This window comes from Tiliqua scincoides, chromosome 1 (genome assembly GCF_035046505.1).
Source record: "Tiliqua scincoides isolate rTilSci1 chromosome 1, rTilSci1.hap2, whole genome shotgun sequence".
NCBI classification, from domain to species: domain Eukaryota; kingdom Metazoa; phylum Chordata; class Lepidosauria; order Squamata; family Scincidae; genus Tiliqua; species Tiliqua scincoides.
In genome coordinates, this window is record NC_089821.1 from 116,812,228 (window position 1) to 116,826,883 (window position 14,656).

At 41.1% G+C, this 14,656-nt stretch overlaps 1 protein-coding gene across 2 annotated transcripts in view; it reads left to right on the forward strand.

Annotated features, from left to right (window-relative positions):
- The window catches only part of MYO1B (myosin IB), a 153,809-nt gene that overhangs the window by 118,394 nt on the left and 20,759 nt on the right, over positions 1–14,656 (forward strand). Inside the window, exons 15-23 of one of the 2 annotated variants that reach the window (XM_066635685.1) lie at positions 3,496–3,558; positions 5,735–5,935; positions 6,293–6,519; positions 8,193–8,393; positions 9,645–9,738; positions 10,830–10,979; positions 12,239–12,307; positions 13,304–13,390; positions 13,676–13,762. In XM_066635685.1, coding sequence (XP_066491782.1) covers positions 3,496–3,558; positions 5,735–5,935; positions 6,293–6,519; positions 8,193–8,393; positions 9,645–9,738; positions 10,830–10,979; positions 12,239–12,307; positions 13,304–13,390; positions 13,676–13,762 — 1,179 coding nt within the window. The remainder of the gene's footprint in view (positions 1–3,495; positions 3,559–5,734; positions 5,936–6,292; positions 6,520–8,192; positions 8,394–9,644; positions 9,739–10,829; positions 10,980–12,238; positions 12,308–13,303; positions 13,391–13,675; positions 13,763–14,656) is intronic. The other variant, XM_066635693.1, reaches the window with a different exon arrangement.

A 14,656-nucleotide genomic window follows, 5' to 3' on the forward strand; every position in this document is an offset into this window, starting at 1 on the left:
CCACACTCCCTCTGTGTTTATCTCCCTTTTTGTTTCCCTAGCCCCCTCACCCCATAACTTCGAAAAGTGCTATGATATGCAAATTAAGTTGATCCTAATAAATATTTTATAGTTGCATCCCGCATTATCTGCAGGTGTTCTGGAAACAGAACCTCACAGATGCTGAAACCCATGTATAATGAAATTCACAGATCTTGGTACCTTGAACCCTCCAGAGACAATGGGAGCTGCATACAGCCTCCACGGGCCTCAAAATACCTTCTAAGGCCTTTGGGAGGCCTTAGAAGGTCACTTCCCGAAGCCTCCCTGGGCCTCAGAAGACTTTGTAAAGGCCTAAAACGTCACTTCCGGTTTCCCCTCGAAAAACCAGAAGTCACCTTATAAGGTCTCCTGAGGCCTACGGAGACCATGCACAGCCTCACAACACCCTCCAAAGCTCCTGTTGCTTCCAGAGGATCCATGTCAGCGAACCCACGGGTTCAGGATCCACAGACAGTGAGATCTGCAGGTCCTGAATCTGCAGGTAGTGAGGGCCCACTGTATTCGCTAAACATGTTTTGTGATTTTGGGTGTCATCTTTATTTAATATGACTTTGTTTTTCTTCAATCATCTGTACACTGACTTCCATAGTGGTAACAAATTGGGTATTGTTGGAATTCTCTAGGGTTGGATTTGGGAATGAATACTGGGAGTTCTAAATTCCTCCCTCTTCCCCTTCCCCCAAGACACAAATTCTCGACACTTGGCTTCTGAGCCAGAGCTTAAATAGCCTCACAAGTCCACCAGGGTTCCACCCCTTTGCCAAACATGTCCTTTAATCACCCCATTGGCACTGAGGAGCTCCTTTTATTTCCCCCTTGTTTCTAGAGAGGCTGCATGGCAAGTATAAAGTGTGTTGCACAAGGAGTTTTTTTTCCTCTCCAAAGAAAAAAGAAAGGCAAAGTTGCAACGTTTGTATTGACTGCTTTCATCATTGCAGCTCTCACAAAAATTGCAATCACAGAAGCCCCTTTCACTTTTCTTTCATCCTGTTTGGAGAAGAATTAGAGGCAAAATCATGTCAAAATATTAGGGGCCTGGGTACTGCCTGTGTATTCTGTTTATTACAGTATTCTGTTCCCTCAGATGGCACTATGTATCATTTAGGATTTGATTTGTGACACACTCGCTGCAAAGGTTGACCACCACTGGAACTAGATGATTCAAACAGTGCACCACATTCTGTTCAAACAGTGTCATTCCTAAATTTAGCATCTTCCAACCTCAAAATGAAGATTAATAACAGAGATATAATGGGGTTCCTTGCAGTGGAATTATCATTTCCTTAGAAACACTGCAGGATTCATAAAACATTATTGACCCAAGGCTTTGCACTGAAAAGATTGGCTCTGTTTCAATTAAGTGCATGGGAAATTGACACGGATTGGAGAATGGAATGGAGAGCATATCTGGCAGCCATTCAAGGACGCTCTTTTGCTCCGGCAATGTTAATGGTTACTGCATTTTTTTTACAAAGTTCTAAGGCCACAAGTATATAACAGTGATGGGGGGGGGGAGGTATAAGAGTCCTTTTCTAAACACCTCCTACCCACATCTATTTAGTTTAAATTGTTATCACTTTTACGTATCTCAGAAAGGGAGACTTATATACAATATTGCATTTACTATCAGCTATACATGATCTTGGCTGTGAGTTCTTTATTATGCTTTCCATTACCCTTAATTCCTTGAAACCTTAAACTGGATAGTGATTCCCAGAACTAATTTGTGAGATGAAAAGTGATGAGAAAACCCATATAGAGACTCAATTTAGACATGCAGTAACAACGCACCATGATTTGACTTTATGAGAATAGGCAGCAGTGAGCCATAGGATCACACACTTTTCTGCTTACATCTTTCTGCAGTGTCTCCTTTCCTTTTTGCTGCTATTTTGGATGCTTCCCATCTTCCCTTGCTTCTGGAGAGGGAATAAAATAGATCCCATCATATGATGTACAAACTGATGAGTTAACAATTACAAACACTGTAATCTCAGGATCCTATTTCTGCTTGACTCTTCTCTCCAATCATGTAATTAATCATGGTTGAAAACACGTGATCCTTGCTACACCTTCCTGCCATCATATAATTATGGGGAGAAATAATACATCTGAACCACCCCACCTGATATCATTTAAATCAACAGTTCCCAAAGTTCTACTTGGATTTTGGGACCTAAGTAAGTCTTTGTGGGGGTGGGGGATGGCAGTGATGTGATCCCCAGGGCTGCCACTGTTGGGGGGGAAAAAGAGGGGGGTTTTCTACTCACCAAAGTGAGTGCCAGTCTCTGGGGGTGTGTGGGGAGCCCCACGGAAGCTTCCGCAGGGCTCCCCAAGCCTTAAATTAACTAAAAATAGCAATTCGAAACCACTTCTGGTTTCATGATAGAAAACCAGAGGCGGCTTCCAATCACTATTTTTAGTTAATTTAAGACTTGGGAAGCCCTGTGCAAGCCAGCACTCGCTTTGGTGAGTAGAAAACCCCCCCCCTTTCCCCAGCAGCGGTGTGATCCTGGGGATTGTGTCCCTGCCATCCCCCTGCCCCGGCCTGCCCTTAAGGGGCCAGGGCTGAGTGCTTCTCTTGCTGGTGGGTCACAGCCCACCAGTTTGGGAACCACTGATTTCAATAGTATTAGAGAGCCAGGAGGTTTTAGTGGCTTGGGAGTTTGAACTGGAAAATCCAGGTTCATATCTCTGCTAAGCCATGAAGCTTCCTGGGTGACCTTGGGCCAGGGACTATTTTTCAGCCTTGCCTACCTCACAGGGCACTTGTGAAGGAACTATGTACACCATCCTGAGCTCCTTGGAGGAAGGACTGTATTACAGTGTGAAAAATAAACATTTGGGTGTTCTGCCCACCCCCACGTTTTTATATGGTGATCATGCACTGTGGGGAAGATTTGCATGCACTTGTGCCTCAGTGCATGGTTGGGTGGTGTTATCTGAAGCAGCTTAGTGAAGGCATGGTGCATATTCTTTAGTTAGTCACTCGTCCTTGACAATTTCTTCCTTTCTGACTCCCTCCAACTTCTGCCTCTAACAAGCAAGTGGTCTAGTGTTACCCAAAACTTTTAGGGAGGGAAATAATATAATGAGGAGAAGTAACAAGTGGGCAATTAATTTTAGATGGGCTCTAAGAATCGCAGAGGAGGAACAGAGTACATACTGATACCCAGCATCTGTGGTGCTGTAGACATGTAACATTTAACCCCAATGGAGTCAGAGTATTTACCAGGCTCTCTGTTCAAGTTCAATCAAATAATCAAAAGTTGGCTAATATATTTTTTACTATGTTTTCTCCCCAGTCATTTCCTTCTAACATTCCTCTTCTTTGTTAAGAATGTAATGCTTTCATTCTGTTTGTGTGGAAATAAGATCTATTAAACTCAGTTAACACCTGAGTTATTACTGCCATTGTTTCTCTCCTCAGTTTTTGTGTTTTATTTTTAATAGGGTATTGAATGGACCCACATTGACTACTTCAACAATGCTATAATTTGTGACCTTATAGAAAACGTAAGTCAAAATTACTGTTCCAGATATGAAATTTGTGGCTTGTCTTTCTGGAATTTCCTTAATTTGGTGGTTTTTAATGAGAAGTGATGTGTGTTGCTTTATATATTTCTGTGATGGATTTATTGTGGGGTTTGTAATTATCATGATTCTGTATAGTATATATTAGTAAAATGTTCCATAACATGAACTTGAGTAAAGTTCTGATGTTAGTGTTTTGCAATAAATGCCTAAGGTCAGCCAACAAAATGAAAACAATATTATTGAGGTTTTGATGGAATAACCTTTTTAACAATGTTAGTGATTCAGCTTCCAAAATGTACGATTGGACACATGTATGTATAACTTATGTATAGCTAATGGGAAGATTGGAGGCTTTTAGCATATGCTTCAAATACAGCATGTACTTATGCTTGAAGGCAGCTGTTCCTAATGATTTTCTATGCTTTTATGTCCCATTAGTTTCTTGGCAACAGTAAAAACTGAAAAAAAATTCTTTAATCAGCAAGATAGTGATATGTGTGAAGGTTTCTCCATTAATAGATTGTCTCAGTTTGTATCAAAATTGAACTTTAAAAAGAAATTTCAAAACAGGATTAAAGTTTGTGGGACTGAACCGCTGAGATACTTGACATGACTGTATTACACATTTGGGGCAGCCTGTGCTTGTTTAGTATGCTATGGTCAAATATCGAAAATTGTGTATTCTTCTGGAGAAGGCTTCAGATTTAAAAACTGAAAGGAATGGAATGGGATATGCATGGATTTAGAACAGACTGTCTTTGGTCTGTTCTCTGTCCTCTTTACTTCTGGTGTTATCACGCTGCTCTGACAGCTTCCCTCTTTTTCCCCTTTAAGAAAAGGGGGGAAGAAGGGAGAGACTGTCAGAATGGCACAGTCTGGAACTGCGCTGAGAGTGGCTGTGGGCTTGCAGCCACTATCAATGCAATTCTGTGCTGTTCTGCAAGCTGCCCTCTTCTTCCCCTTTAAAAAAGAAGGGAGCCACGGCTGTAGCTTTTCCTTCATTTTTTTTTTAAAGGGATAGAAGCGGGTTGCGCTCAGAGAAGCCGCCTAGGACTATCCCTTTAAGAAAAAGCAAAAAAAAAAAAAAGGGTGGTGGCGCGGCAGCACAGTGGCACCCCCTCCAGCATGCCACCTGGGGAATTTGCAATCCTTGACTTCTCCCCCAGGTATGCCAGTGCCACTTGTTTCCTGGCCAAGTAAGGTTGGAGAAGCTGGTGTACTAGAATTTATCCTTAACATAGCCATACTTTGCAGATAGCTTGGTGTTATCCAGGTTTTAGGCCTGCCACCTGGTGCTTGTTTGAGAGATTAGCAAGCTTTAGATAAAAACATACCTAGTCCTTATAACTCTGGAGGTACAAGGGAAAGTGTGCAGAGTATTCTTCTCACTTGTGTAGTAAGAAGCAAGCTTCTCACCTTCTGGTGATCTATCTAGTTGCTAGATAGATTCTAGTGAAAAAACAGAAACAAATTCGTAAGGGTCTTAGAGCCAAAGTATATTCACTGAACAATACCATGTTTTCAAAGTATTTTTCTTTCTTTTTTCAAAAATAGTACACAGGTGGAACTTAGAATTGGGCTTTTTAATTTTGCCTATGTTATGGTTCTGATCACCCCCTTCCGAATGTGTGCATTCCCTTCTGAATAGGAGCAAGGCATATGTGCCTTTGAAAACATCCGGACACAAAGAAATGAAACTGGTGAAGTTTTTCCCCATTCACTTTATTCCCTGCTTGGGTTAGGACTAGGACTCAAGTGGAGCATTATTATGAGTTCTTAGTTGTAAATTGGGAATTCCTTTGCCATTATGAATGGAAGCTTCAAAATGGAGAGAGAATGAGAGAAATGTCCTGGTCAATTTGGTTTTAATATGCTTGCGCCTGTTTTAAAAAAAGGGAGGTTGGGGAAGAGAGATTTTTTTTCTGGTGAAACTCAGTTTACGAATGTTAGTTCTGATCAGCGAATTGAATTAATTGTATCTTAGTGGTTTGTATAATTTTCTGCAGAATGTGAATGGCAGAAGAACACAAAGGTTTTCAGCCAGAATCTGACCTAATACAAAATTAGATTGGTTTTCATTGTTTTACTATGAACCTTGTTGCATATATTGTATTTATGCCCAAATGATGAAATGAACCTTTTTGTTACATGACAGAATCAGAATGGAATTCTAGCTATGCTGGATGAAGAGTGCCTGAGGCCAGGGGCTGTAACTGATGATACCTTCTTAGAAAAATTAAACCAAGTCTGTGCTACTCACCAGCACTTTGAGAGCAGGATGAGCAAATGTTCACGTTTTTTGAATGATACTTCCCTGCCACACTGTTGCTTCAGAATTCAGCATTATGCTGGCAAGGTAATGCCTTCTAAGCATAGACTTATGCACTTTTATCTGTACTGTCTGTATTCAATATTAACAGTTCCCATTTTGGACAAGTAAAAATATGTTTGCAAGAAAAAAGTACAGGCTATGTTCCTAAGAGGGGATATATGTACATGTGAGAACCACATGCAGCCTGTAACAGTTCCAGTACCAAACAAATAAACCAAGTGTGCTGTCAAAGGGGTCTGTCTCTCTTCACAGTGCAAACTTCTAGATTCAAAAGGAGGGAAATAGTGCAAAGTATGATAAAGGCTAACTCAATGAGTATGCATTTGTGCATGGTGAGAGTATTTATGTCTCGCTTATTTTGATTCTTGGTCTGTCCTTTAGGTGATGTACCAGGTAGAGGGTTTTGTTGACAAGAATAATGATCTGCTTTACCGTGATCTGTCCCAAGCCATGTGGAAGGCCAACCATTCCCTCATTAAATCACTCTTCCCAGAAGGGAACCCTGCCAAGATTAATTTAAAGAGACCCCCAACAGCAGGTTCACAATTCAAGGCTTCTGTGGCAACCTTGATGAAAAACTTGCAGACCAAAAATCCAAACTATATCAGGTAAGCTTCAAGAAACGAGTGCTTTAGGAATTATCTTAAATTTGGTCAAGGAAAAGCAGTCAATAGATTCCAGGGAAGACATCAAAGAGGGGAGTAGGAATTTTTTTTTAACTTGATTTTTGGCTCATAGGAACAATAGATCAAGAAAGAAAGCATCTTTAATTTGAATGAACTGAAGTTCAACATGCTGTAAGGAATGTTAAGCTACACAGAACCCTCCTACAGGCATTGATATTCAAAGAAAACTACATCCTAATAGCAAACTTGACCAGTCCGTATTTGACTATAGTGCCAATGCTTAAGTTCAAGACTTAAATGCAAAATTGTGTATACTCTAGCAAAATACATGTTGACCTGAAACGTATCCCCATAGTCCTCATGTGTTAAAGATTCTTCAGTGAAGGTCTTATGTTTGACTGAAGCATAATAAAAGTAGTAGTTGCAAATTCCAAATGCTCCCAGTTTAATGCAAACTTGAAAACTTTTAAGGAACAAAATAGAATCGGTACAATTTTTTTGTGGGAGAAGCTAAGAAACTGGGTCAGTATTTGGTGAGAATGCAGATATGTTCCCACTTGGTCTGATTGCTGGCACCTGCCAATTTGTTGAAATTATGCCTCAGAGTATGCCTTGTATCCTCAGAGAGCTTCAGTAGGTGTGGAGGAAAGGCCACTTCAGAACTATTAGGCCCAGTATTTTCATGAATTCCTTTGGGGGCATCCTTTCCTAAGTGAGTAAGGGGGTCATGCTACCTTTGACGGAATCTGCATCAGTCTTCTTGCCAACTTCTGCAACACTCCTTCTTTCTAGAGAGAAAAAAAATCATCTTGAATTCCATATATATGCTAGGCATAGCTATGCCATTAAAGGTTGTTGAAATAAAAAAAAAAAAATATGCTAGGCATTTGAAATTTTTGAAGGCCCAAATCCTAACCCACTTTCCAGCACTGGCATAGCTGTGCCAATGGGACGTGTGCTGCAGTTGGGGGAGGTACTCACAGAGACCTCCTCAAAATAAGGGAATGTTTGTTTCCTTACCTAGAAGCTGCATTGCCCTTATGTCGGTGCTGGAAATTGGGTTAGGATTGCACCCGAAGATGCATTTATTTATCTGAGTAAACAGGAAGAATAGCAGTTAAAGAGAATAATATGGATAGTGAAGGGGTTAAACACAGGCATCCCCTGAATCTGCAGATCCGGTATCCATGGAGTCTGTTATCCATGGATCCAGGGGGACAAGCCTCCCGCACTCATTACAGCACCTTAGTTTTTGTGTAGTATCATGGAAGTACGGATATTTCTTGCATTAACAAAGCAACATTCTTACTTCACTGAAGAATGTGACATGCACACAACCAGCTTGCATGCTACAGACAGGAGACTAACTGAATATTACAGGAATCGCAACCTGAAACTAAGGTAATGAGTGCGGGAGCTACTATTTTCATAGGGTTTCATATCTGTGGGGAGGCGCAGAGTGGAACCCCCATGGATGCCTATATTGTGAATGAACTGAATATAACTTATTGCAAATTTCTGTTTTTATCTATTCACAGTTGCTTGTTTTATATGTGGAGATGTAATATATTGTTGGTAAAAATGAACGAAAAAATCTTGATGTATAATAGAAGTTATGGTACAGTGTGTTCAGGGGATGCTGCTTTTATTTGCAGGTGCATTAAACCCAATGACAAAAAAGCAGCGCACATCTTCAATGAAGCTCTAGTTTGTCATCAGGTTCGATACTTGGGTCTCCTGGAAAATGTCCGTGTCAGAAGGGCAGGATATGCATTCAGGCAACCTTATGAACCTTGCCTAGAAAGATATAAAATGCTTTGTAAACAGACATGGCCTCACTGGAGAGGCCCTGCCAGGTATGAAAACTAATGGTATCCTAATGAACTAAAATAGAATGCTACAGACATAATTGCTTAGTGATGTTTAAACAGTTTAGATCAAGCTTGTAGGTAGATTCTCCCTCCAGCTTCTAACCTTGGTTTCAGATACTGAATTAACCATGGTTAATGGTTATTCTTGCTGCTGATTTTAACAAAACACTTAATTGCAGTTAAGCCAGACAGGAATGAATTTTGTGTCCCAGTAAACAATGTGAACAGGAGTATAATCCCATAGCCAACTACAAGTTTCTTAACCAAGGTTAAGTAGTTGGCAGTATCATAACTAACCTGTAAATCAGTGATTCCCAAACTAGGTGAAGTGACACAAAAGAGGGTCATATTGGTGTGCCTGTGGGTCACAGAAAGGTCTTTTTAATTTTTATTGTTATTAGCATGTACCAACTCTGTGTCACCGGACTGGGAGAGGAACTGTATTTCGGGTCACAGGCAAAAACATTTGGGAGACACTGTTGTAAATAGGCCACAAACTTCCCACATTTCGCCCTTTGATTATTGCAAAACAGACTATTGCATCATGTTTTCTGCGAACAAACCATGATTTTGCATGCTGTCACAAAGGTTGCTAATATGAGTTGAAGGAAATATGCAAAATGGTGGTCTCTGATTTTGAGGATTCAAATGACTCATTCGTCCATGAGCATCCTTCAATCCAGGCAAGGCAAGAAAGTTGCATTCGAAATAGTAATGTGAACTGGTCCTGACTTCTGACATAATCATGTTGTATACATTTGTCCTATAAATCTTAATGAAAAAAATTTTATTAAGTAAAAGTTTGGTTGGTTCTTTTTATTGCAATCTTGCATACCTTTCAAATTGTGTGACAAAGCATTTTGAAGTTACTGTCCAACCTTCATAATTTTACATTTCAGCTTTTGTTCCCTCCTGTGACTGTACAGATAGTTCTGTTAAATGTGATAAAATGCAGAACAATGTTCTTTCATTGCTTTGATAATTTGACAGTCTGGTTTGAAATATCTAATCTTTAATCACTTTGTCAGAGCAGATGTCTGTTAACTTGTGTGCCATCTGGAGTGTGAGTTTTTGTAAGCAGAATAGAACCCCTTGGTCTTTTCTGTAGCGCTGCACCCATGCCAGTTCTGTGTCTTCCCTTTGATGAGGTACTGATAGTAAACTTAGCATGTTTGAGGGACGCTGCTTTTGCCGTGATTATAAAAGAATGCAATCTTCTTATGTTTTGTTTTTTAGAGCTGGTGTAGAAGTTCTGTTCAATGAGCTGGAAATCCCAGAAGAAGAATATTCTTTGGGTCGATCAAAAATATTCATCCGCAACCCAAGAACAGTATGTCAATTGACTTTTTATCCACTGAAGGTGCAAGCCTGCACTGGAACAGGCAAAGAGGCTTGCACTATATCCAGCACATGATAGAGGCCCAAAGCAGCTCAGCCGGAGTTAAGGGGAAACTTTTCCCATTACCTCTGGGTAAAGAATGCTGGCCGCTATGGGTCTCCGAAGTGGCACAAGTCTGAGGAGAGCGTAGCGACTTGAAGCTGCTCCAAGCTCCTCAAGAATGGCGGTTGGGATCCAGCATAAGTGCTGGATCCCAGCCCTGCCTCCCACTCTCCACCCACCCGTCCCCGAGGCCACTCACTGCCCCCCCCACCCAGGAACATCTCCCTCCTGCTTCCTCCCAGCCCACCCCATAGCCTTGCATCAACCCAACCGGGCTGACGCAAGGCTCATCGAGAAAGACAGCACAGAGGCTTGTGTCAGCCTTCACAGGCCTGTGCACCTCTGTGCGCTTACTCCCGAAGAGGCGCAATGTGCTTTACGGCTCGTTTGAGACCTTCCTGGGCTGATACAAGGTACTTGCACTGGCTCAACTCATTTTCTGGATTGCACCCTATCAGCAGTTTCAAGGATGATTTTGTAGTTGTTGTTAGACACCAGAGTTTCCTTCTGAGCTAAGGTTAATTTTAGCCTGCTAAGCAATGAGGGATAGTGCTTTGTAGATTTGAGAAAGAACAGTATACGTTAACACTCTGGGAGCTTAAGCAGCATCATTTTTTCGTTTGGTCACAATGATTTGCCCCCTGCAGACCTTAGCATGTGTTTGTCAAAATATTAATCCTTTATGGGCCTGAACTGTGAACACATAAGGCAACTGCTTAAAATTATAGTTGTAACACATCTTTCCACAACAACTGTATTTTAGCACTGCAATAACCCAATGAAGAAGGTTAAGCTTAAGACAGCAATTTTTCCAAAGCCAACCAGTGAGCTTCGTAAGGTCAACATGCGCTTGAATCTAAGTGGTCCACATCCAGTATTCTAACCACTGTGCTGGAGTTTCTTTGGAGAGTGAAAACACTGGGTAAATATTTTATTCTGCTTCTCTTCTCCCCCCCCCCCCAACTGCCCAATCTCCATAGCTTTTCAAATTAGAAGACCTGAGGAAACAGCGCCTTGAAGATTTGGCTACACTAATCCAAAAGATCTACAGGGGCTGGAAGTGCCGGACACATTTCCTGCTCCTGAAGAGGAGTCAGGTTGTGATTGCTGCCTGGTATAGGAGATATACGGTAAGATCCAATTTTATTTATTGAGACTTGTGTACAGAACATCTTAAGCTTCAGTCTATGTAATAATACTTTAAAACCAAAAAGGTAAGTAATGTGTGTTCAGTGAAATTGCTTCTGAAAAAAAGTGACAAATTAAATGTATGTATACTGTTCTTATAGTAAATATTTTTGGAAAATGCTCAAGGTTAGATTTTGGTACTTGAGTTGATGTGCAGAAAATTTCATAAATGTGGAGGAGGTCAGTTTAGTGCCTCCCTGCATTTTCTTTGTAGGTCAAAACAACAATTTGAATTGTGTTTGAAAGATTATGGAAACAGCAGGATAGCCCTTGAACCCATAGTTGTTTATTTAGACCTTTTTAAGATCCAAATGAACTATCAAATCATGGTTTAGCTTGCTGAGATTATCTCTGCCCCTAGCAGAGAGAGAGAGAGAGAGAGAGAGAGAGAGAGATCTGCTTCACCTCGTGCACGGAGAGGTAGGGCAGCTGTTTTGACCATAATTTGCTCAGAGCAGCTATAACACTTAACCATCGACATACATTGTGATTTGCAAACCTGTTTCAAACCATGATTTCACATGCAGATTTACTGCCAGTCATGAACCATAATTTAGTTGTTTATTCACAACTGTTCTGTGGTTAAACTGATGGGCCTTGGAGTAGTGTTGCATTATTTTTTCAGTGATCAGTTTTCATCAGGAGATGAGAACCTGCATTCTGTGTAGGATACCAAGGGCAGTCCCATGTAGCATGTATCACAATAATACCATTGTAATAAAGAATTGTTTTGCAGCATTTTCTGCATCAGGAGTCTCCAAACTTTTTGGCCAGAGGGCTGCATCAAATATCTGGCACGGTGTTGAGGGCCAGAAAAAAAAATTTAAATATAAAATTTATTTAAATAAATTAGAGATGGAACTTAGATGAGTGAATAAATGAATGAATGGGCTCATTCATTCAACCTTTCTGGCCCTTGAACACCCTCCAGACGCAACCAGAGCATAGTTCCAGTCATGTTTGGCCAAGTGGGCTAGAGGCTTTCAGGGGACAAGAGGCTGGCCACAGGCCAGATAGAGGCTTGCTGCAGGCCACATCTGGCGCCCGGGCCAGGGTTTGGAGACCCCTGTTCTACATGATGCTGCTTCTCCCTTTCACCAGCTTGAGTTAAGATACATAAAAGAATTTTGCTGGTGAATCCTGAGTTAAAAAAATCCTGAGTCACTCCTTTGATTTATGCACACATTTGTTTTTAATACAGCAACAGAAGAAGTACCAAAAGACTAAAAGTTCTGCCATCGTAGTACAGTCTTATATCAGGGGATGGAAGGTGAGTGTGATGAAGACTTTGAGTTTTCCTTTATTCCCCTTCCTTGTATGTTCTCAGCACTTCAGATCATTAAAAACATCCAAATATTCAGCACTAGAATCTCAAAACTTCTTTCAGAAAAATGGGTTAGCCTGTTGCCAGGGAGATTGATTCCATCATCGTGATCAGGAATTCTAACAAGCAATGGCTGACATTTTGAAATGCATCTTGGCTGTGTAACCATTTTGGGGCAAGGTACTTGATTGCACAGTGGCAACCCCACTACACAAATATCTGACTGAGGCTGACCCTTTCCTCTACAAACTCTGATCCTTTTCACTCTGGTTTCTGACTGGAGTTTGGAACAGAGGCAGCCTTGGTCCACCCTAGTGGATGACCACTGCTAGAACTTAGGCATAAGGAATGTATCCTATTTGGTTCTGCTGGGCCTCTCAGCAGTTTTTGATGCCATAGACCATACTACCCGCCTGCAGTGCCTGGTCAGGATGGAGCTCAGGGGCACGATGCTGTAGAGGTTCTGGTCTTCTTGGAGGGCAGACTCCAAAATGTGGTAATGAAGGACTCCTGCTTGATGCCATGGTCTCTGGCTTTCTGTGTTTCACAGTGTTCAATTCTGCCTCCCATGCTATTTAACAAAGACGGGAAACCTTTGGCTTGGTTATCAGGCAGGCTTGGAGTTGCATGACACCCAGCTCTGCATTTTCATCCCATCTGATTTTGGGGAGAATGTGGAATTCCAGAATTCCAGCCTGGTTTTGTTGGAGTTCTCCCCATTTGTTTTGCAACACTGTTCAGTTTTTGTTGTTACAGTGTGCGTGTTGGGTGTGTTAAAACCTTCACCCAGGAATGGCTAGAATTGAATTACATTTTAAACAAAAGAATTATGAAGTATTTGTTTCTATTAGAGGATTTGGGGGGAGGAGGAGGGTCACTTCATATCTTTGGTAAGGAAGTGTTAGTATTAACTCTTCTTTGGGGTTGGGGTACCACTTGCAGGCTCGCAAGCTTCTTCGAGAACTAAAGCACCAGAAGCGCTGTCAGGAAGCTGTTACAACCATTGCAGCCTATTGGCACGGTGCTCAGGTAAGAAAATGGGCTTCTCTTGTTTCATAACCACTGCACGGAACAAAGGTCACCTAGCTAAGAAGACTGGGAGAAATGTTTTCTGTTGCTTAGGTCACTTCTCCTGCGTTTCTCTATTTTCGCAGCTGTACTTTTAACAAGTTTCAGTCTAGAAATCCAGTACACGCTTTCATTTTTGCTGTATGAAAATGACTTGGTTTCTTTCTTTCCCTCTGTCCCTTGGGAATTTGAAGCAACCTTTTCCTGTCTCAAAGTTTCTGTAATTCATTTTCAAATACACCACAGGCGCGAAGGGAACTGAGGCGACTGAAGGAGGAGGCTAGGAATAAACTTGCTATTGCTGTTATTTGGGCTTACTGGCTTGGATTTAAGGTACTACATGCAACTGTTGTGTGCCCCTTCCTTACCCAACCTGCATCAGTAATAAATCAAGAAGTAAATCATTTTCCTCGCTTGGTAAATATGTGAGCATGTGATCATTCTTAACCTTTCATTTCCATCTTTGCCACATTTAACTTGAAAAAATTCCATACTAAAAGAATTCTAGGCATGCCCAGCTGTACAGCACTAATTGCTTGCTAATGAGCCATTAAATGCTTAGATTGAGAATGATTAGACTCAAGCTCTAAAATGTATTTAAATTTATCTCAGAGTAAAAAATCTCTATTCGCATGCACATGCAGTAATATTTTTATAGATTCCTGCACTCAGACATTTAATGGATCTGTTCTTTTTCAATCTTATTTAATTCGCAGCAGAGTACAAAAGTTCTAGCCGTGCCTTTATTTTAAGTGTGTTGAATGTGTTTTTTTTCCATCCAGACACATTGGTATGATATAATCTTCTACACTGGGCACTGGGTGCTATGTTGGTGAAAGACCCATGTGTCTTACACTCACAGCAATCCCGCCGTACACCTCATGAGTTACTGAACTATCTTCAGTACTAGGAAATTAAGCTCTTAGTAGCTAAAATGTGCACACTAAAAGCATGCCACAGCATCAGCCTCTTGACAAATCCCACTTAAATTAGTCATACTGGGGTCAAGAAGAGTGGAATGTCTCTAATCTGCAGTTTTCAGCCAATGGGAAATGTATGGAATTTGGCAGTGGTGGTATTGGTCCATAAAAAGGGTTCATGCTCACAAATTAGTGCACAGCTCTTCTTTTTTGGCTTGAGAGATAACTTAGGAGGTTAAAGGGCATAAAATAAGGTCTTAGGTGGCTGGAAGTTGGTGCTCTGATCTAGAGAGAATACTTGGTCACG